The sequence below is a fragment of the Pholcus phalangioides genome, unplaced genomic scaffold (genome assembly GCF_987345545.1).
Source record: "Pholcus phalangioides strain wild (caught in Gottingen) unplaced genomic scaffold, Ppha-v1.0 ptg000031l_1, whole genome shotgun sequence".
In the NCBI taxonomy this organism is placed as follows: domain Eukaryota; kingdom Metazoa; phylum Arthropoda; class Arachnida; order Araneae; family Pholcidae; genus Pholcus; species Pholcus phalangioides.
This window is the reverse complement of record NW_028301621.1, coordinates 10096529-10120475: the sequence shown is the minus strand read 5'-3', so window position 1 is coordinate 10120475 and position 23947 is coordinate 10096529. Positions and strand designations below refer to the sequence as shown.

Genomic DNA, 23947 nt, shown 5'->3' with positions numbered 1-23947 from the left:
GGGGGGGGGGGGGTACCATAGAAAAATGCACGTGTTGGATCACCTAAATGCAGAGTCTTCTGGTATCTAGGTGACTTCAGTGTCCCGTAGAGTAGCTGCAGAGAGCCTAAGTAGGGCCAAAAGCAAAGATATATTGCCCATGAGCAGCAGTTAGAGAATTCAAGTCCCAAATGTACGCTATTACAGCCGATGCTCGATTTTGCGAACTACACATTTTTATGAACTAATTTTCTGGTCGTAAACTATATAGGAGTTCCTGCAATTCCTTTAAAAATCTTTCTCATTTATAGACTTTTTGATTTTATAAACTATTTTTCACATCTGTATAGGCTCATAAAAATGAGCGTCAACCATAAAAACCTATTGGACATTCTTAGAAAAGCCTGTTTCTGCTTGCTTATCCTTTGCGTACTGATCTGAAAAAGCAGATAATTTTCAATGCAAAACAAAATTATACTTTAACCATAATGTAAAACATGTAAGACTATAAAACAAACTCTTACCTCGTATACATTTGGATGCCATACTTTGGAAAGGAACCTAATGCTTGGTGGTGAATATGGGTAGTCTACTGGAAATTTCACATGTGCCTGCAAGAAATCAATGCAGCTCAATGAATATATGTTGGAATACACAGAGAGGCGGGAAGACACCAGCAGTGAAAGTCTTATATAACGATCAGAGAAAAATATTATACAAAGGTCTTATCATTAGATGAATCAAGTGATACGGTTATACAGTATTTTCTTCAATAACTACAATATCATATATTTAATAAGTTATATAACAAAATGTGATGCAATGGAAAAAAAAATAAGCCTATATTTTTAGATTACGTCTTTTTCCAAGAAAAATGTTCCAAAATAATGTTTTTAAGACTATTGTGGAACATGGCGACCCTTTCCCATGTTGACAACTTGATAGGTACCTTTAAGATTGCCTTGGTCTACCTGTCTTCTAGGCAGGTACGGGTCCACAGCGATGTCTCGGGAGGAATGACTTATTGTGCATGTTTGTTACATCCAGTACAGTTACGTTCAAAAAGAAATTGGATGATTGGTTTTTTCCCCTCTAAATGAAATGCAAATCATGTTATGCAAACTGGAATTACATTGTATGACATCTATCTATGTAACTCTTACGACTGAGTTAATTTTATGGGAAATGAAAGGGTATATAGTATGCTGCTTCCCGAAAGGAATTGATTAAAAGGTAAAAAAAAGTCGGACAGTGCAAATTTTTCTTGTTTCTGGAGCTTTTTTTTTCATTTTTTTAAATTTAAAATAAATTTTCTGGCAATTTTGGATGCGAGGGAAATGCCTCGTAAAAGACAAATTTCTCTGGAAACAAAAGAACAGATTGTGAAACTTATCCAAGATAGAAGTTTAGAAATAGAAATGTAGCTTTGTCTAAGTGTTCCAAAATCTGCAATATGTGATGTTTGGAAGCGGTTTCAAGTGTGCTGTGAGGTAAACATGAAGTCTGGTTCTGGTTGCTCAAGAAAAATTTGTTCCAGAATCGATCGCTTGATAAAACAACATTCAGTAAAGAATCTGATGAGTGGAGTGGATATAAACCATGCATTCCAAGTCAGTTTATGGAGTTTCTATCAGTGTTCCTGCAATCAAATGATCTCTTTATAGGCTAAAGCTTGTCTTTTTGGTCAAAGACCCACACACAAAGAATCCTTTGATTTCCGCTAAGAATAGAAAGGCCCGACTTGATTTTGTGCTCTGAAGCACCAAAGTTGGACTCCTAAACAATGGGCAAAGGCGTTGTTTGGAGTGATGAGTCCAAGTTCCAAATGTATGAATCGAGTGAACAGGCCATAGCCAGAAATTTAGTTTGTAGGGGGGGGGGGGGGCCTCAAGTCACCCCTGCTATGGCCTTGGTGAACAACGATATATTAGGCAGCCAGTAAACCAGCGATTGAACAGGAGATATCAGTTTCCTCCAGTTAAACATAGTGGTGGTAACATCATGGTGTGGGGCTTCTTTGGGTCCTTTGGTGCGAATTACAGGCATCATGTCGACCAAAAATAATATCTGGAAATTATAAAAGCCCACATGTTAACTTATGGCAGAACTGAAATGCTTCGAGGATGGATTTTTCAACAATTTGAAGCACACACAGCCAAGTGTGTGAAGTTATGGTTTACCGCCAAAAAAAGGAAAGAATTCTAAAATGACCATCAATGTTACTTGATCTAAATCCAATACAGAACCTATGGCATGTGCTTAAACATCACTGTAAAGCTATGAAATTTTCTGATCTGGGCGAAAATTTTCAATTTTTACAGCAATGGGAAAAAAATACCTATGAAAAATTTGCTGGATTTGGTGGACTTGATGCCCCACAGAGATGCAGTGCGGTAATTAAAGCCATGAGGTAGCCTACCAAATACTGAAAAATATGGTATTTATTATGTTTATTTTCGATGGTTCGATAATTCTTATGAATCATCCGATTTTTTTTATCTAGTAAGTTTTAGTATTTTTGTTATAAACAAAGTATATAATTCTCGATTACGGTTCATTTTCTCTCATATATGTATTTTATTAGTAGGTAAGAATCAAATCAATATGTTTTATATACAATTGTACCCATGCATTAAAATATTTTAGCAAAAATAAGGTCGCCCGACTTTTTATGAACGCAACTGTATTTTACAGGACATAAATTTCCCCTCATATTATTCACTCCCTCCCTCTTCGACCCATCCCTGAGCGGAGGTAGACATCTCCAACTGGGCAAATGGAGCTAGCCGGGAAATCTCCAGCTGCAAATGGAGTGGAGGAACTTAAATCATCCCCCAAGGGTGGGGGCTGACAGGACTGCAACCTCGGAACAATTATTATCCCATTTTGTAATTCTGGATTGTGATATGGAACAGCACTGTGGGTTACTTGTGTGATCTGTAAATGTGCCACGTTTTTTTTTTCTTTCAAATAAAGCACAACTCCGGTCTATCGCCATAGGGTTTACTACTGATTGAGCTGGGCAGGAAGTGTGAGTGTGTGTATCTAACAGACTGAGCCCATATATACTGTTGTGTATGAATTTTTAGTGCTGCCTTTTTTCTATACTAAAAATTCTGAGTGAAATTTGATGTTTGAATATTTGTACCGTTGTAGGAATGGTGCTCTGCGGAGAGACTTCTTAAAGGGGATATCAGCTCACATTCACGCATCGAAGGTGGGAACCACAGAGAACCAACTTCATCGGATTGCCACTGAGGCAGTGGTGGGCCACAAAGCAGAATGTGCCGAAATCTGTGACGTACAACAATTAGTGCTACTGCAGAATAATTTGGAAGAATTTTAAGAAAAAGTGCAATAAAAACATTATTACATGTATGGGGATTTTTACCGCAGAACATTTCCAGTCAGCCGAAGGCTCGTCGCAGAGCAGTGCTAAACATTCTGCTTTAGGGGTGGTGGGGTGTGCCACTGTCACTTAAGTGATCTGTAAATGTGCCATGGACACTTAGATCACCTGTGAATGTGTGATGGGACACTTAAATGATTTGAAAATATGCTATGGGCTGCTTGAATAATCTGCAAATTTACCATGGGCCACTCAAGTGATGTGGAACTACACCGCGGGTCACTTAAGTAACCTGGAAATGTGACGCTTAGTTCAATTTCACAAAATTAAAGTTGAGGTCATGGGGCCACCTCAAATGATTCAGAGTGGGCCAAATTTGGCCCGAAGGTCATGGGCTGAGCATGTGTGCTTTGAACAGATGTAGAAGTATGGTTCTTTTGTCTGCTCTTTTGCAAATATTGAAATAACATGTGTCGTCCACCAATCTGAAGGGTACGTTTGGGACACAGATTTCTCGAAAATGGGAATCATGAAATAGATCTGTATTATTCAAGGATTTCGCGATTCTTGATGATAAAAGTACTAGATAGTTCCTTTGAAACACAAAATATGATAAATTAGCGCAACCAGAGTGCCCTCCCACGATGCATTGAAAATAAAGTATAATTGTAATTATACCCCCAAATTGAACTTTCTATATATATATATATATATATATATGTTTTGCAATTCCCCCCCCCCCCCCCCCACACACACACACACATAAGAAAATCTAGAAATTGGACAGCCAACTTTCTGCTGCTAACAGAATTTCTGGAAGCAGCCATCCTTTGGAACCGCTTCCATATCTCTGAGATGTGAAGCAGGCGTGTGTTTAGGTCCCTCAGTGTTCAACTTCTTGCACTGTTTCAAGGGATGAGCTTCGAATTCACCAGATTTTCTGTATTTCTTTAAAACAAGAAATTTGTCACTTTACCCCATTAATATAACACGCATACAGTCAAATCCCGTTATAACGAAAATCTCGTTTTAACGAACACTTTTCGAATCCCCCTGATAAGTTTATATAGGAAATAGAATTCTTTATAACGAAGCGATTTCTCCGGTCTCTTGGAGTTCGTTATAACGGGGTTCGACTATTATATATATACTGGGCTCTATTTATACTTTAAATTTAATTAAAGTTAGATAGAACAAAAACGAAATTAGAATTTTATGATTTAAATTTGATGTTTTAAAAAAAAATCAAGTGATTTAAATCTGGATTTTAATCATGACCAAGCTGATTTAAAGCAGCATACCCTGGCTGTAGGAGCCCACAGGCCCAACCCATGACCTCAAACCTAATTTTGTGAAAATGAAGCAGGCCTATATTTTCAGATAACTTGAGTGACCCATAGCACATTCTTAAATAATTTAAGTGACTTGCAACATATTTATAGATTAATAGAGGGATCTGTGGCACACTTCCAGAGCACTTGAGTGACTCCCGGCTAGGGCCCCCAACTAGGGTGTTTTCCGCCCGGGGCAAAGATTATTTTGAGGCACCCACAACTTTAATATTCGATAATTTTATAACGGCGTTTTTTGTTCCCACCTAAAATTGCCACCCGGGGCAGTTGCCCCCCTCTAGTTACGGCTCTGCTCCCGGCACATTTACTAATCACCTAACTGAGCCGTGGCACAGTTTTAGATTACTCAGGCGGCCCAAGGCACAATTCCAGATCACTTCAATAACCCGCGACGCACATCACTTAAGTGCATTGTGGCACCATCCCATACCACTTGAGTGACCCGTGGCACATTTCTGGATCACTTAATTGGCCCGCTCAAAGTTTTAGATAACTCGAATGCCCCGCGGCACCTTTACATATTACATAAGTAACCTCTGCGGCGCTGTTCCAGATTATTAAGTGGCCCGCACTCTCGTAAAGGTTGAGAACCCTTGTACTAAAGTCTACTAAACAGCCGATCCCCCCCCCCCTTCCACAGGCCCATGTTGAATTGTATTCAGTGCATAGCAGAAGAGAAAAAAAATTACCCTTGCTATAAAAAATTATTGAATTGGAGGTCATATCAGGAGCATAAACGAACACGGGAAACCACAGAAATCACGATTCCTAATCAAAATGGAAACACTTGACCTCAAGCTTTCAAGTATTGTCTCCCGATCGAAAACGAAAAGCCACTTTGAGGCCCCCAATATCGACCCCCCCCCAACCACCACCACTGTATTATTACACATCCCCCGAGGACATTTTTCTCATTTTCAAAAATAACACGCCAATGACGATAAGAAGTCGTGAAACAAGCTCTCAAAGGCTGATTAAACTGAAAGCCAACAAACAACGTCATACCAGCGGTATGACCACACATGAAACACACCACAACGCACAAGAGCCTTATGACGCATAGATTTTAGAGAGAAACTCATTTTCTCTTCTTTGTTTGAATAAAACAGGATCGTCACCAAAAAAAAAGAGGGGAATAAAGATTTTTTATTTTCTCATTCTTTTATACGCAGTTATTTATTTTGCATTCAATGAAAAAAAACGTATTGAATGAAGGTCGCGAGAAAGCGGCTTTTTAAAGCCCCGCGACTCGTTTATTCAAGAACAGCATCAGACCTTCAGTTGAACGAACGATAAAACAAAAAAAAGAGCTTCTAGCCCTTGCCAAGAGGATGATGAAAAAAAAAAAAATGAAGAACGGAATTGGCGGAGGTGGATAGAAGTAGCATCCATTGCTATTTGCGACCTTGCTTCCACATATATATATATAAAAAAATTCCCAAAATCGTGACGTAGTTCTTTTTTAAACAGCTGTTCACCGAACGACAACAACAAATAATATCGGGTAAATACTGTTTCAAAGTAAACAGTCCCAAGCTCTCCAAGTTGAAAACGAGGGGGGGGGGGGGGGGAGAGATATGTTGCTCAAATAAAACCGGATCACGCCAGACTTTTTCTTGAATTCGAAAAATTCCATAGCGATAATAATCATCGCCTAATGGTTCAGGTTCTTTGATGACTATAAATAAATTAACGAGCGCGAGAGCCTTCGGCGCGAAGTAGTCACCCATTTTTTGGGTATAAGTGTCTCTATCTACCTGCCCCCGGGACTCTTCAAACAATAATGCGACACATTGAACCAGAATTCTTCCCTAAATGGCTAATTCAGTCTCCAAACAGTTCTACGTTCGATCGGCTGCGATGCCAGGTCGGGAAACATTAGTGTTTCACAACCTTTTTTCGATGTCGCGGACCCATGCAGTGAAGATCAATACACCACAGACCCCCCTGTACCGCCAGAAGGTCAAAATTTATTTTTTTTACATAATTTGCATATCAAAAAAAAAAAAAAATTCACAGAACGAAAAAGGCCCTTACAAAGCACATAAAAAAATTGCTAGGGGTCAGCGGACCACACGTTGAAAAACACTGCATTAGATTATGGTCATTGCGACAGTCATAGATTATGACCGAAGTAAAATTTTTTACAGATGTTATCATGAAGCAATTTTTTTACACCTATCTTTCATGCTTCGAGTCCTCCCTGGAAAAATGTACGACAGAGCAAATGTGTGTAGAAGGCGAGGGTATTCCTAAGAAATGTGTGGTAGACGAACGTGCGTGCATCCACAAATGCGTATGAAGCTTGTGTAACGCTAGAAATGCATGGTAGTAACGTTTGAGCAACTATAAATGCATAGTAAGCACGCGTAACGCCAGATATTGAACGTACGCACTCCTCCCTACATGAAATGCATGAAGCCAAAAAAGCTTCTTACATACAAATACAAAAACACTACTACAAAAGCTCTACAATTTTCCGTGGCTGCTCGAGCATCCACAGCTTCGACGCCACTGCGTTCGTGCACCTAGAAATGCATATTATGTAAAGCATCTCTAAAGTTAGGGATGCTTGATAAATGTGCACGTGCGTGAACCTAAAACTGCGTATGAAGCGCTTACGTAACAACCCCTCGAATATATTGCGTCGCAAATATTTTTTTTGCGGATTTCTGAACGACTCACCTATCATGGAGGTGCGCACAACACAGGTTTGGAACCACCGCTCTCCATAAGGAAACAGGCCGATAGAATGACTCATATATATATTGAGGCTATTAGCCAAGGTGTTCTGATAACAGTAAGCCTGTGCATCCGTTAACATGAAATTCGTGCGAAAATAAGCCCAAAATAAGACATAATTCCTTCGACTGGGAATAATGCTAAGCCTGCGTGCATTATGCACAAGAACTACCAGTGTCGAGTAGTTTCAATTAACGATTAGATGAATCCAAAAAAACAAATCCACTTGCGCACAGAAAAATCCCCCTCAACCTATTTGTTATTCAGAGTGGAAGCCGAAGCGTACAACATACGTGCGCGTATTGGTCTCTCCTATTATTTATACAGGATTGTTACGTCATCGTGGTTGTGTTTTACTTTTAAACTCTGCCCATAATCTTTTTTTTTTTTTGGTTACGCAACATTGAAGCCAAGAAAGAAAAAGGGCTTCAAACTCCAAATGTCATTCAGGTCAGATCGAGAGAGAGTATTTTATATATCATGACACCTCACACTGCAGTACGCGCACATACTAATATGTGCGATGTAGAGCGCGATGTGAAAAGAAAATGACAGTAACTAGGTTTATTGGAGAAAAAGCCTCGAATTGTTAGCGATGACAATTAGAGATAATTCCCCCCCCCCCTCTCTTCCTGCTATAATAATGCTATTGTATGCGATTTTGATTCGAACACCGCCCACCCTGCACATAAATTTCGACAATTTTCATTCCAATAAATGGATTTCGATCTAGGAAAAGTTATCTGGAAATGTGCCCCACATGCTTTTATAAACAAATCGTACACTCCTAGGGGTCACTCAAGTATTACGTCAGCATTGAGGGCGGGGGGGGGAGGGAAGGGGGGTTTCGGATTTCCTGACTTTTGATGACGGGGGGGGGGGGGAAGAGGGTTTGAAGGTTGCTTACGTCAATCACCCTTTTTGAAGATATGAAATATTCTAAGCTGCTGACGAAATTTTACTGATAAGGGGAGGGGGGGGGGGCAAAAAAGGCGAAAAATCTGCTTACGTAATACTTGAATGGCCCCCCTAGCTACATTATAGAAGTTTAGCGCATCGTGATTGGCCGAAATGAGGGATGAACCATTACGTAACTCACAATGAAATTTTTGCTGTTTAATAATAGATATATTTAATTGTAGTTGAATCCGACGTCAACAGTTGGAGCAATGGTTAGAGCAGAGGACACGTACCGAAGGTTGTGTGTTCGATTCCGTCTCGAACCCATCCCTTCACCTTCGCTGTCGTTGACAGCATGGTGCTTTCATTCACAAAAAAGTGCTTTCATTTTTTTTCTGATTTAATCACATGCGGTTTAGGTGCATCAAGATGACAATAATAACCGCTCACCTGGGCCCTGCTATCATTTTTTGTTTCACTAAAAAAAATGCTTTCATTTTTCGTTAAGGAACTTCGAAATTACGTTACGCCAAAAAGCTCCGCCCCTCGTGACGTTTTATCTTCCTTTTGCTCGTAGTAACTAATCACCGGCGTGGTAATGCCTCGTGTTACTAAGAGCGTAGGGATTGTAATTACGCATCCCGGGTCACTCCAGTGATCTGAAAACTGTGCCGCACGTTAATCAAGTGATATGTAAATATGCTGTGGGTCACTTGTGTTTTCTAGGAATATGTCACGGGGCCATTCAAGTGATGTGGAACTACACAGCGGGCCAATCAAAGGAACTGTTCATGCGCCGCTTACTTCATTTTTACAAAATTAGGTTTCAGGTTGCGGGCCACATCAGATGACCACAATTGGCCTACGGGTCCCTTGGGTTAAGAATGCATTGTCTACCAATACCCAAAAGAGAAATGGGAGGCATCTTCCTTGATTTATTTGGCGGTTTAAAACTCGTTATTCAGTGCCATCATTGGCGATTCAATCATTACACTTCACTCATAGTTAGAAAAATCGATGGCAATAACGAGCATTACACAGAAACAAACTTCACGTCAGGTTCACTACACATACACGCACATTCCAACATGTATTAATTCGTTAGAAGTCTCAGAGGAACGTGGTCAAGGTGCACGTGTAGTTTAGTAGTTAGTGCCATCATTAGCGATTTAACACTCGTAATTTGTGCCACCATTGGTGATTTAAAACTCGTTATTTAGTGCCGTTAATTGGAGATTTACTACTCGTTATTTGGCGGAATAGCTCTTTTGCTCGCAGAATGAAACATTTCGTCGAGATTAGGCGCAATAACAATCGATACTGTTTCTGTTGCTCGCTGCGTGTGTGGTGCGACTTTTTTTTTTTTTTTAACAGAAACGACTCGCCAAAACCAGAAAAAACCATTTTCAGCTGACCACCACTGCGGGAATCTATCGGGCTTTCGCAATGGGAAGCCCGATAAGGCTCCGTGATTTTTGGCGGTGAAATCGAGCAAGGAAACTTTCAGTGGAAAAAAATCCAGAAATCGATTCGTAACAAATACGTGACCTTTACTTTCTTTCTTTTTTCATGACTTTCTAGAGACTTCATGACATTTCCCACGATGAGACATACAAAAATTATGTACATTATTTAGTGAAATACTGTATATGGTTTAAAGATACTCTATAGGCGGTTAAATGCAATGTGCGTACGACGTTCATAAAGTAGAGTACTTTGCATCAATCATCAGCGCAGGAATCTGGGGGTAGAAGCTATTTCAGCCCCTTAATAAATTTTTTTTGGGGGGGGGTGAGCTTTCCTCAACCACTAATGAATATAAATTGCAACGCAATTCCGTCCTCCTACACACTCAAATCCCGTAAATACGAACCGACTGACAACTTTCAGCCCCCCCCCCCCCCACAGTGAACTTCATGTCGTCGCCTCTAATATCAATTAGTACAAGTTTAAACAGCGATTCCACCTGAGCTTTCCGTACACGTGTGGCTTTCCTGATTATAGCCTCTTTTTTGGCCCGTACGCAGAACCCGAAATACGGGCCCCGAACGCTGAAACATTTGTGCATCGATGTCTTAAAGCTTATTCCATCATCGCCAGAGGTGCCGAAAGCATTGGGGTGGGGGGCAAGTTGTTGGTTATCCCTTACACGGGACTCAAGTCAACACCCCCTATAGATAAGGGGTTATCTATAGGGGGTGTTGCTCAAGTACGTTCGCAGAAAGGAGGTAGGTGCATTGGTTTGCACGTCCATGAATTATTGGAAAACGGGCCACATCGAATGACTCCGAGGGTCACAGGTTGAGCATCTATAGCTATTCTCACCTTAAACACGGCCAGGAATTTAAATGCAAGAAAATACCGGATGGCACGCCCCAGCTATTATCTTAACCCCATGGCACAAACACAATGGGATCCCACCCTCCCCTAATCAGCCTGCAGATAACAATAAAAAAATAATTCCCCAGCATAAATGAAGTCCACACACACCTACTTTCTCATCCAGTGTTTCCCCTGGTAGGCGAAGAAGCTACAATTATCACATAGGATCCTATGGGTTCCATTGAGTTGGGGGGCGATGAGAGCAAAGAATTCGTGAAGAAGAGGGCGATGGAACAAGAAGTTTGGGAAACTATGCTCTAATCAGAGCATACAGCTCTTTATATAAAAGCGTAAAAAAAGTACACAACTGGACCGATCACATGTAGAGCAGCACCAGCAACAAACATATCAAGAGAGAGACGGAAAAAATTCAATGGGTTTTTCTTTTTCCCATCAACCCCCCTCCTTGATGTCGATCCAAAAAAGCTCGAACCAGAAATCAATATCCAACCCATGTGAGGAGGAGACCGATATTCCAGCAGCAGCAAAACTGGGGTGACCTCGTTTCGCTGCTGCCGACATTCTCCATCCAACAGCAAGCAATGCGAGCACCCAGCTACCTGCCGGCCCAATACATTACACACACAACACATGCCATCAGCTGTGCTGCGGCGCGCGCGGCTCTGCTCCAATAATAATAAAGTCGCGCACAGATATAGGTCATTGTCACACGCACAGCATTATAGTACGTATAGTGGATGTGGGGGGGGGGGGGAGAGAACGCGCACACAAACAAAATACGGGACATACTGATATAAAAGAATGACTTTCTTTTGAACTAGATTATTTCCTTCCGGACACTTCCGGATGTCCCAAAGCATAAAATAACACACACATTTTTCTCTCTCTCCGTAGCGTCCATCACGAGAACTGGACGCGTACAATAGCTCGCGTCCAATTTCTTTATCGGGACAAATGTGACTTCCCATATTGCTCATTATTATTTTTACCTTCGTGCGTGACGCACGCCCTGGATCCATAAATGTCAAATATTCTAGGAAGGACAGACTGAATTCATTCGATCCTCAGCATAAGATTTTTCCCTAGAAATCTTATAAGGTGGGCGTACACAAGAAGAAATTTTGGTGCCTGTGAAATTTTGCGGGCACCTATCATCCCCCCCTCCCGACAAAATCAGTCCAAAATAATGTATTCTTTGACTCTGGGACCTTATTCCTATACTATCAGATACGCTAACCTAGTTTTCGATAATTTTTTATTGCTGTCTTCAGACATCAATTCATTTATGATGCACGAAAAAAGATAAAAAAGGAAGCCAAAGTCAATTTTTTATGGCCACTTGGCGTCTCAGATTTGTCACTCCCTGGTCTACACCAGCGCTTTTCGACCTAGGACTATATAGCACTTTTGCAATGCGACAGGCCAGGAAAAAGGGGCAACTGCCTACTAACTGCAAATTTTAGTGGTGGGGGGGGGGGGGGATAAGAATATTTCCCCGTGGAGAGGGGCGTCGAAATCACGCGTTTGCCGTATCCTCCAAGAAAAAAAATCCCTCGTTACGACCCCATAAGCAGAAAATGCCCAAATCTGCCACGTGGGTCGTAGAACAATCTGGAAGAATTCTCAAGTGCGGTGCAGAAAATACTATTATGCGAATTTTTACCGTAGAACATTTCCAGTCAGCCGAGAGCTCGTTGCAGAACTATGCAAAATCTTCTGCGTTGGGGGGGGGGGGGGGGTTACGGCACTGCCCCAAGGCATTCTAAAGGGTAGTCCCGGATCAAATGAAAGAGAAGCCATGACGGGCGGCTAAGTGAAAATCAAGTGGGATCAAATGATCGTATGCGATCAGCGATCGTACGATAGCGGGTGCAAATCAAGTGGAATTTGAGCCATGACAGTGGATAAATAAGCAACGGGCGAAAATCAAACGGAAGAGCCATGACAGGTGGCAAGAGGGTCACGGGTGAAAATGAAATAGACAGGGGGGGACGCATGAAAGGTGGCTAAGGTGACAGCGGATGCAAAAAAAAAAAAAAAAAAAAAAAAAAAATCAAATGGAAGGAGGAGCTTAAAAAATCATAAAGAAAATTTTAGGTATCAATGACCGATATTATAGCCTTCATGGCGACCGGAAGTTTGTCATGCCCTGTGCTAAGGGGCCCCACGGGTGCAAATCAAATGGAAGGGGTAAGAGCCATCAAAGATGGCCAAGACAGGTGGACACGGGGACTCCCCGTTTAGAGAAAAAATTGTATTATTGGCATACTACTACTAAATCAGACATGCACCTTGTCCATATTCCTCTGCGGAACTTCTAACGATAGAACCCTCTAGTACATATTGGAATGTGTGTATAAGTATAGTGAACCTTCCGTGAAGTTTGTTTCTGTTTAATGCTTGTCATGTGTAGTACTGCCATTTGCAATCAATTTTTTGAACTATGAGTTTTTTCTCAACTCATAGTGAATGAAGTGTAATGAATGAATAATTATACCGTTGTAGGCCTGTTGCTCTCTGCGGCGAGACTTTTTAACGGGGAGATCAGCTCGGATTCGCGCTTCGAAGTTGGGAACCAATTATTGGCATAGGTGGACATCCGGTCCCGTTCACTATGATGAATTCGTCTTCCCCCGTTCGGGGGAAGAGGGTGCTGTACCCGCTGAGATGACCGCGGGTGAAAACCAAATAGAGGGGAGGCGACGGCATATAAAAGGGGGCTAAAAGGGCCAAGAATGAAGATCAAATGGAAGAGCCATGACAGGTGGCTAAAATGACGGGGGGGGGGGGGGCAGCACAGAGCTGTGGAAAAATAATTCAGATTCGAAGAAATAAAGCTTTTAAGTGACTTTTGGTAGGAAAATTACGACTACTCTTCAGTAGAACTGCCCATACAACCAGAACTATCTTAATGTATGGGCCCATTCACCATAGCATAAGTGAGGACCTAACGTCCAGCGGGGGAGGGGCGGTTACACGGAGCGATTTCAATGGGGGGAATACCCGTAAGAAAAGGGCTGGACAAATCGCAAAAAGAAAAACCTTGACACCAGAACAATTTCTTTGAGCCAAAAATTTTATTACCCGGGAAGAACAGACCCAAAATAATGTTGGATCCTTTAACTTTTCCAGGGTATAGCGACTCTCTTTCATGTTGGCAGATATGCTAATATCACGCCCCCCCCCCTCCCATCCTAGAGAGGGTCTTCTCTAGGCTGGGATCTTTTGCGGCTCTCCAGATTAGACCTTCACGGGGCAACTTTATGGTGAATTCTCATAGCGCGAAAAAACAAAAAAATGATGACAATTGTCCGGACCGACGTCCACCAATGCGCATTTAGATGCGTGATTCACACGTCAAACTTTACTCCACCGTATTTTGTTGAGGAGTGAAAATACTTCTACGAACTTTAGTAATTTTTTTAGCAGAGTTAATTTTCAATGATAAGAAATAAAATACCACTCTTTTCACAAAAATACCCCTTAAAATTTTGGAGAGGAGTGAAATTACTCTTCAAAATGATATTTTCCGATAGCACTGGTCCGGGCCCTGTCAGTCCCACCATTTGGAGGGGGGGGGGGGAAAGGCATGACTGATATAAATTCCAAACATTTTGTGTGGTTCTCAGATTAATTTAGCAACTACACACGAAATTTTAGGCACCAATAACAATTTTTTTAGCCGACTTGGCGCGTGGGAAATGTTCTTACGACATTTTCCTACATGACAGAATCCGTTTCCGATTCGATCCTGTTTTTATACTCGACACAGGGCCGCAACTAGATGCTAGGTCACCTGGGGCAAATGCGCATTTTGGCGCCCCCTTGCAATGTTGAAGGAGAGGTTTGAGAATAAAATCTGCGCCCCTTCTGGTCCAGCGACTGCTTCCCCCCCCCCCACAGTTGCGGCCCTGATTCGACACAGTATAAAATGATCCATCCAAGTTCGAATTAATTTCAAAACGAGCTGCTAGATCGCATTATGCAAACTTGGGAATATTTTTGCGCGTTTTGAATGTGGTCATTTCAAAAAAATCGAACAAAATCCTCGGTTTCACTCTTAAAAGAAGGCGTCTTCGCATTCTCCTAAAGCGATTCATCCACTTTTCCGGGGCTTAGTTCGTTCTGGACAGGAGTATGCCGTAAGGGTTTGGGGGAACCTTACCTACAGAGGGATATGGACTTTTCAGTCACCTCGTTGGGCATTTCGCCTGTTGTGGCCTTGCATTTACATTTCCGCGGGACCCCGTTATGTTCATGGTTTCGCTCATTTTAATTGGAAAGAAATTTCTTAGGCTGATCGCGTACCTGAAACATGAATACAAATATTTTACAATACAAAGTAAATAACGATGCGGAAGCGTTCCGCGAAATTTCCTGTTAATCCGCATCAGTTATTCGTTTTAAGGTTATTATTCCGTACTTGAGTAGCCTTCCAAGTCCGAGTTTTCTTCCTGGAAGAGGAAGAGCCGCACAATGACCGGTCGGATCAACAGCCGCCGCACACATGACCAATTCTCATAGGCTATATAATAGCCCAAACAAAGCGAAGCACCCTCTCGAACAACAAGAAAGAGCTCTCTCTCTCATTTCCCGTATCTGACAGGTAGAATTACTTTTTTTTTTTCGAAGAGTGCGATCCGTGGATATTTTCCGCTGGAACGGATCGGTTCGCTATGCACACAGCATCAGCAATGAAAGAATCTTGTGTGCTTCCTCCAAGCGTCGTTTGTAGAAACGAAGCTTCCTCATAGTGGCCGGAATCTATATTATGCTTGTTTAGGGAAGTATTAGCAAGTCATCGTCAATAACGATGATTACAAAAATGACAGTAGCCTAAGTTGGAATTCATTACTTTGCAATTCAAACTGATTGAAAATCACGGCCCCGTTGCAACTTTAGATACGATTTGAACCAGGGAAGGACGAATCGCAAAAAATCTAGGCACCAGAAAAAAGTTGTCCAAAACAATGCTTCTTTCGACTTCTTCAAGGCATAGAGTGACCCACTCTTTTAAGCTGACAGATATGCTGCTGTAACTTACAAACATTCTGAGCTGCTCTCAGCCTGCAATTTAGTAAATTTTAGGCACCGATATCAATTTTTTAGTCGCCATGGCGACTTGGCGTCTAGGATTTGTCCAGTCCTGATTTGCACCGTACATGCTCAAAACCCATGGTTCGTGACCTCAACCATAATTTTATGAAAATCAAAGCGACGTATAAACAAATCACTTGAATGATCCGCGACACATTTCCAGATCACTTAATTGATCCGCGCCACAGTTGCAGATCACTGAAGCAATTAGTAGCACTTTTACAGATCACTCAAGTGGTTTCAAACTTGGTGGTTCTCCAATGAAGTGGCCCGCTTTCTCCTAAAGGTCGAGCACCGTTGAGTTGAACCCCTCGAAATATTCCGCGACACCCCTGACCAATTTCAAGGCACCATTAGAAGTCACAGACAAAGGTTTTCCCAGCCCATGATACACGAAGGAGAGAGAGAGAATTTTCAGAATATTATGCACAGGTGAACTCGGAAAAAAAGCATAGACTTTGCATCTCCCATAACTCCTGCAAATGTTCCTCTCCCCCCCCCCCCCAGCAGGCACTGCCGTCTTAACGCATAGGCCCACTCAGGCACGGCCGGGAAAAGGGGGGGGGGGCTCTAAATAGCGAGACATGATACAATTTTCGCGAGTAAGTACGAGAACTGTTAGACAGGTATCTCTAGCCAGGTAAGGGTCCCACAGAAAAAAAAAAACACTTTTTCCAGAATGGGGATACGATGCGCTTAAGACGGTCCCGCCACTCCAAGGTAGCGGCGGTTCAGAAATATTTGTCAGCTCATGATAAATGAAGAGTTCTAGAAAAGCCCATCTTTATGTAGCATGGGCTAAGAAGAATTTTCCTCTGTACTGTCACCATATTGGGGGGGGGGGAGCATTTGCTGAAGTTAAGGGAGGCTGAGAAGTGTACTTCAGTGCGTCACGCCATATTGCATGAAACAAGGACAGCATTGTCATGCCACTCATGGGGATGACAGGGCTCCAGCCTGGTGCCTTAAGACGATCCTTGTTATTTTTGTTTTCACGAACTACAACTTAACCGTACATGCAACTCGTACACATTCCTCTGCGGAATTTTCTAACGAATCGGTACACGCCAGAATGCGTGTTCTGAGTGTACTGGTGCTGCCATCCGTCTTCGTATTTTGAAGTGCGAACTTTAATATGTTACGTAAGTATCATGTTTGAAGTCTGCTTGTTCTCAGCTGTCTAGCTTAGGCTGTGGAGGAAATGTCCGCACACAGTAAAAGAGGAGGAGCAGCGCAGAGAAAATGGCAGGAGGGGTTCCGAAATGTAAGGGTGTGATGATGATGATCCCTCCGCAGAAGAGGGGAAAAAAAACAAAAAAAACGGACCAATCAGATGATAGCGAAAATCAACAGATCGAGGTGAAACCAGGCATGTTTGTTCAACTCCAGCACCTCGTTGAGTGGCTTCTTTCTCCCGATTCTCGAATATGTGCGGCGTAGAACAAAACAATACAATTGTTTTCGTCGCTCACGTACCTCGTGGTCGCCTCACTATGTGCACGGCCTCAGGGTACCAACATAGTGCACGCCGATTTTCAATATCGCAAGTTGCCACCGTTGCGGATTCGTTAGAAATCCCACAACGGCGCCGACTTGCAGAATCTGTAACCAGCGCGCACTATGGTCTCACTTTTTTTCCCACCTCGATACAAAAAATCCAGATCTAAACGTCTTTTTTTTCATCACAGATATAAAAGTATGAGTCTGCGTTCGATTCACGCAAGCTTTATCTCAGACTGCCAGAACTCCACTTCTCAGGAAAGAATGTTCTCGGCCAAGGCAGGCAGAGGCCCGGATAGATTGGGGGGGGGGGGGGGGAAGGAATAAAAGCAGTTTTAGACGGGAACAAAGAACACCCACCTAAAACGAATTGTGGGGGCGGTAACAATCCTAATCATGACCCTGTTCTCGGTACACAACCCGCCTTTTGAGAATCCAAAATTCTCCAAAGACACATTTTTCTTTCCCGCACTTACATTGGGGGGAAAAAAAACCAATTTCTCAACGATCTGGATATTTACGAAATATTACATTAAAAAAATGGGTGGAAAGGGGGGCGATGTACTCAAGAGGGGGGGGGGGGAGGAAAGACATCACAGAACCGTGGAAGATCTTCGAAGAAGAAAAAAAAAACCACGACAAAGAACTTCACGCTCAAGAGCTCATGAGGACGACGGTTTCGACACGAATCGACTCTATTAATGGCCCGAGAAGCGAATAGGAAATAAATAATGAGAAGAAAAAGCTAACAAGAGTCTAATTATAGAAATTAGACTCGTCGTCGTCCGTAGATCTTTAGTGGGAAAAATTATATATATAAAAAAAGACCCTAAAAGACGCAACAGCCAAATTCCACCAACGATGTTGCAAAAGGGGGGGGGGGGGGGTTCCTTATTATAAACACGATGTCTTCTTCTGAGAATAAACAGCCAGAAAAAAGGAAAATCGAGTGAATACACTCTATTGCTCTGGAGGATTTTGCAACAGTATACTGCGACCCATTCTCTGTTCTTCCTTTCCACGTCTTGATACAGATGTTGCTTTTTTAGTGGATTACGACGCATTTGAGTTGTGTGTTTGTGTCAATGATCCTCTTCCTTCAAGGTTAAGATCGTCGACTTTTTTTATTAGATTTTTTTTATGGTGTCGAAATGAGATTTTCGAGACTATCTGGAATACGAGTCTTAAGAAAGAGGAATTGATGTAGCTTATACATAGACCTTAATAACATTTGTGTTGCGTTAATCATGAAAACTTGAAGGTGAATTAATGGAGATCTTGTGATGTATTGATGACTGGGTTTCGCCTCTACGTTGTTCTTCGGTGACTCATAAAGAGGATAATTCAAATAATGTCAATGGTCAGATTAAATGAGTCACACATCCCAATTGGCTTAGAAGGCTGCTACTGATCGCACGGCTTGAAATCAGGGTTGTATCAGTTTTGACCAGGGGCGGTTTTCTGAACATTGAAGGACCGGATACTATTTACTACTACTAGTAAACCACACATGCACCTCGTCCATATTCCTCTGTGGAACTTCTAACGAACTCTACATGTTGGGAACCTAACACGAAGTTTGTTTCAGTGTAATGGTAGTGATAGTGGTGACATCTGCCATCTATTTTCCGAACTATGAGTGAAGTGTGGTGATTGAATATTTACTGTTGTAGGCCTGTTGCTCTCTGCGGCTCACACTTGTACCTTGACATTAGAAACCACAGAAAACAAACTTCCGCTGACCACAACTGTGGCGCCGGTGGAGTTCGAACCCGGGTCCTCACGATGCGAGCACATAACTATAACCACTCTAGTGTTCACTTGAATAAAATTAAATTCAAGCCAAAATAAAAACTTCAAAAATCAATACAAATCAAGGTTGGCATGGTTTTGGACCGGACAAGATATGGATTTTACTGTACTAAACCTCAAAGAGGCTAACATGTCATAAAAACCAATAGACTTTTTTTTTCCCCCATGAAAGTAACATACTAAAAACTAATTGAAAAATTAAAAAAAATTATAACTGAGTAAAAGCATAAAAAATGTCACAACAAAACTTGTCCAAAAGCTGTCCTCAAGTGCTGACATATGACATGAAAACAAATATACTTTTCTTTGATTATGTCAATACTTTATAAAAACTGTCTAGACTTTCTCTAAACTCTTTAACAGTGCAAAATCTGAAAGTCACGGTTGACAGGATTAGGACTGTGAGAAACTCTGTAAATACAGTGAAACATTTGTCATAATGACAACCCACATTGTAGCGACCATTTTATTACAACGACCAATAAGACAAGTCCCAAAAGGTTTTGTATAACCTATAACACGACTTTGTTTTTCTTCCGATATAGCACTAGCCTCACATTATTTCCCTTTTTACGATGAAACGATGGGGGGCCATTATAACGAGTGTCGACTGTACTAGTTTTTATCCCACCGTCTGAAACTTCCCCTTCAAATTTTATTTTTTATATATAATTTTGAAGTAAAATTACAGTAAAACCCCTCTTAACAGACACCCTTCTTTAATGATAAAGTAATAATTTCCCCTTGTATAATAAAAGTATGTTTGTCAAACCCCTGATTAATGATCACTCGTCTTTTACAGACAAATTTTTTTTTGTCCCACCAGTGTCCATAAAAGAGAGATCTCACCGTATTTCCAAATGAAAGATTGCAAAATTGAATAGCATTTATAGGAACATCACATAGCTAATATTTAAACACGGGGCCGCAACTATGGGGGAGTAGGCAGGTCTCGTGCCCCGGGCGCTAGACCAGAGAGGGTGCAAATTTCATTCTGAAACTTCTCCTTTGATATTACAAGGGGGCCTCAAAATGCGTGCTTGCCCCGAGTGACCAAGCATCTAGTTGCGGTCCTGTTTAAATATACAGATTTCAGCTTTAAGCCATCAATTCCACAGAAAAATAAAAATGGCAGTTTTAAATAATCTTAGGTTTTTGGACTTTAGACTATCTGCTTGTAGTTTTTAAAGTAGCTACAGTAGAACTTCACTATAACGGCAGCTAAACAAATTATAAAATTTTTATCTGACAAATTAAAATTTTTTTTTAAGTATCTAAAAGAGTATTAACTTGTTCAAAAAGCATTTCCAAGCAAGCACACTTAAACATCAATCATTGCTCAAAAGCAGAATGCTTTGCATTGCTACTGCAACAGGCCCTCAGCTGACTGGAAATGTTCTGCGGTAAAAATAACCACAATAGTGTTTTCTACACTTTTCTTAAAATTCTCCCAGATTTTTCTGCAGTAGCACTCACTGATTGCAGTCACGTGGGCATTGTTTTGGACTCTCGATTGAGTCCTGTTGTCAGCGCAGTGGTGGTCGGCTCAAGTTGGTTTTCTGTACTTTTCCAGCTTTGAGGAGCGAATGTAAGTCAGTCTCCCATTTGAAAAAAAGTCTCTGTGCAGAGAGCGGGCAGACCTACAACACGATATTGACAAAACCACGAAAATTGAAACAGTTCCATATTTACTTCAGAAAATGGGAAACAGATGGTAACACGAAGCAAGTGCAACTCAACAACAATGTTAGGGCCACACATACACTCAGAACACGCATTCTGACATGTGCCAATTTGTTAGAAATTCTGTAGAGAAATGTGTACAAGGTATATGTACCATTTAGTAATAGTAGTAATAGCACTGATTGCAGGGCCGTAACTGGGTAGGTGGGGACAAAATTTAGATGGGAACAAAGAACACCATTACAAAATTATCGAATTTTAAAGCTGTGGGGGACAGCTCAGGGCTAGTTATGGCCCTGACTGATAGTTCTGTGACATACATAGGGAATTTAGACATATTCTGCTTTGCGGTATCTCAGAAGATTGATTCGGTTTTTGACACAGGCGTTTTGCCTTTTATGTCCAGTGTTGCTGGTTTGAAGCTGATAAAAACTCAGATAATTTAATATCAGTCACAACTATTTAAATTAGTTGTTTTCACAATTTTTTATTTGGTTATTGATATTATATACTTTTCATTTTTCATGTTAGTTTATGAAACAGAGGTTTCGGAACGTACAATAAAAGCCATGCAAATACTGTAGAACCTAGATTACACGAGCTAATAGCGGAGGGGGGGGGGGTTTAATTAAAACATGATTAAACTAGAGTGAAAAAGAGATTTAAAATGACTATCCACTGCATATATTATCCACATTCACATATTATCTATACAGGAAAATGTAATAAAGAAATTACACTTATTGAAGGAAGGCCACATCACTAATATACTGGGTTTCTTCAATGGCAGAAATGCAGTAGAACCTTGATTATATTATCTACATTTTATTAGTATCCGGATTACATATATGTTGGGGAGGTGATCACGGATAACAGAAAAACACTATCCTTTTTCTTGTCAGCCATTCGGCACAGATATAAAATGTACTATGAGAATGACACAAGGAATAGTGCTGGTCTAGCTGATGAGCCATTCTGCCACGTGACCGCATCCGAGAGGGGGGGGGGGGTAACTCTTTTTTCATGAAATCCATTTCTGCAAAATGGAAATATTTGTTTTATCATTACCAACCAACAACACTGATAGGTAAGAGCTGTAACATACTGCCCAAAACTTTGTCAACCATGTTTTTGACATTATACAGTCGACGCTTGTTATAACAGACTCACGTTATTGTTACTGCAACCATTTCATTACAACCACCACTGAGATTTATAAATGTTCTCATGTAACGACTATCACACATCAGTATGTGCCAGAATGTGTTCCGAGTCCATGTCTCCCCCAAATGCATTTATGTTATCAGATTTGTGCTTGTATCTTGTTCTGCCAGCGTTGCCATCAGTCTTTCATACTCTGAAGCGAAGATGGTAAATGCTCAACTTTTCATGTTATGCAGGGCAGGACAAATCGCATAAAAATGTAAGCGGCAAAAATTTTTTACTCAAAGGAAATAGCCAAAATAATGTTTCCTTCGACTTTCGCAGGGCACAGTGACCCTCTTACATGTTGGCAGATACGCTGCTTTAGATTCTAAACATTTTGTGCTGCTTTCAGCCTGCAATTTAGTAACTGCACAAAGAACATTTTAGACGCCATTACCAAATTTTTAGTCACCATGGTGACCTAGGATTTATCCAGCCCTGTGTAAGTATCACGATCAAAATGCCTGCTCTCTTCAGAGAGACTATTTTTTCAAATCAAAGACTGGCTCATATTCATGCCTTGGTAGTAAGAGTCACCTGACGGGGAGGGCAGATGCACAGAGCTTCCCCCGATAACGGGATATAGCACTATTATTTGTAAGTATTAGTATATTGATTGATAGGCCTCACTCTCTCTGTGTAATTCTTTCGGGTCACTCCGAGAAAGTGCTGTCTAAATCTCTGATGCTTACACACTGTCTAGGCCACTCCTGACCATGGACGGACATGGGGGGGGGGGGCCTTTTATTCAGTGCAAAAAGTTATACTATTGACATAGGTGAACTGAACTCCTCGTTCCATTGTTTCAGGAGTCTGAATTTGTTTATGCTAATGACCTAATTTCTTGCTCTCGGGTCACTTTTTAGGTCATTTATGACCTGGTCCGTGGCTCTCTAGGTCCCTCCTGTGCAAACAATCACTACATAACCCTTTTGATCACCCTCATGCTCGGACACACTATAATGTAATTTAATAATGACTCTTTTGGTCTCTCCCATGCTCACAGTCTCTAGGTCACTCTTTCCATCACTCCCAAGATCAAACACTCTTGATTACCCCTCATGTTCACACTCTCTAGGCCAGCGGTTCTCAACCGGTGCTCTGCAGAGACCTTGGGACTCCTTGGTGTGCACTCTGCAGGGGCTCCACGGCCACTCGAGGGAAATAAAATTAAAAAAAAAACCAGTAAAATTAAAAAAATTATAAATATTTTAAATAGTAAAAACAAATATGCAACTTCGATGAATAATTAAAATCTTGGCCTACAGGGCACCGCAATAGAATTTTTTTACTTAAAAGAGCTCTGCGAGTCAAAAAAGATTGAGAACCGCTGCTCTAGGCCATTCCAGCAGACTTGCTGCGCTGGGCTGTTATCCTCCCCCCACTCCCCCCCCCCGGTCTCTAAACAGAGGTGCAATTATGGTGCACCTCTGTTTAGAGACCGGGGGGGGGGGGGCATACGCTATAGGCCTACAAATTTTGTTCTCTCATTCTACATTCTACAAATCTTCTCGATCACTGATTTCGGAAATTTATCACCCTGGACCGTAGCTTCCTTATGAATATGCATCCGGGAATATACGATGAGATCTGACAATTATTTTCAAGAATAGGTATGTAAATTAATAGGCTGCTATTACCAACCAAGAACTGGTCCCCACAGAACATCCCTTAGCCTAGGAGGCCCCAGGTTCTATGACCTATAAAACCAAATCATGACTCTGAATTAAACCCTCAGCTTCAGGGTTTAAGCAACGGTCACATTTTTTGCAAAATGCGAAAGAAAATCGTAGATTGCGAAAAAAGTAGCAGCCACTTTCGCACAAATGCGTACAGGAGGTACGCAACGAGACGTCCAACCACGAATCATTACATTAGCATTGCAGCATTTTGCTAAAGCTTCCCCCCCCCCCCATTTTCGCTTTTTTACGAAAGTAATTTTTTATCCAGCTTAAACCCTGCTCAGCTTGAAATATCCCCTTTC

At 41.4% G+C, this 23947-nt stretch overlaps 1 protein-coding gene across 3 annotated transcripts in view; it reads right to left on the bottom strand.

Moving 5' to 3' along the window:
* Window positions 1-23947, bottom strand: part of LOC149067385 (ubiquitin-conjugating enzyme E2 R2-like) — a 34312-nt gene that overhangs the window by 9053 nt on the left and 1312 nt on the right. For all 3 annotated transcript variants that reach the window (XM_089252877.1, XM_089252876.1, XM_089252875.1), the window contains exon 3: window positions 504-590. In XM_089252877.1, coding sequence (XP_089109003.1) covers window positions 504-590 — 87 coding nt within the window. The remainder of the gene's footprint in view (window positions 1-503; window positions 591-23947) is intronic.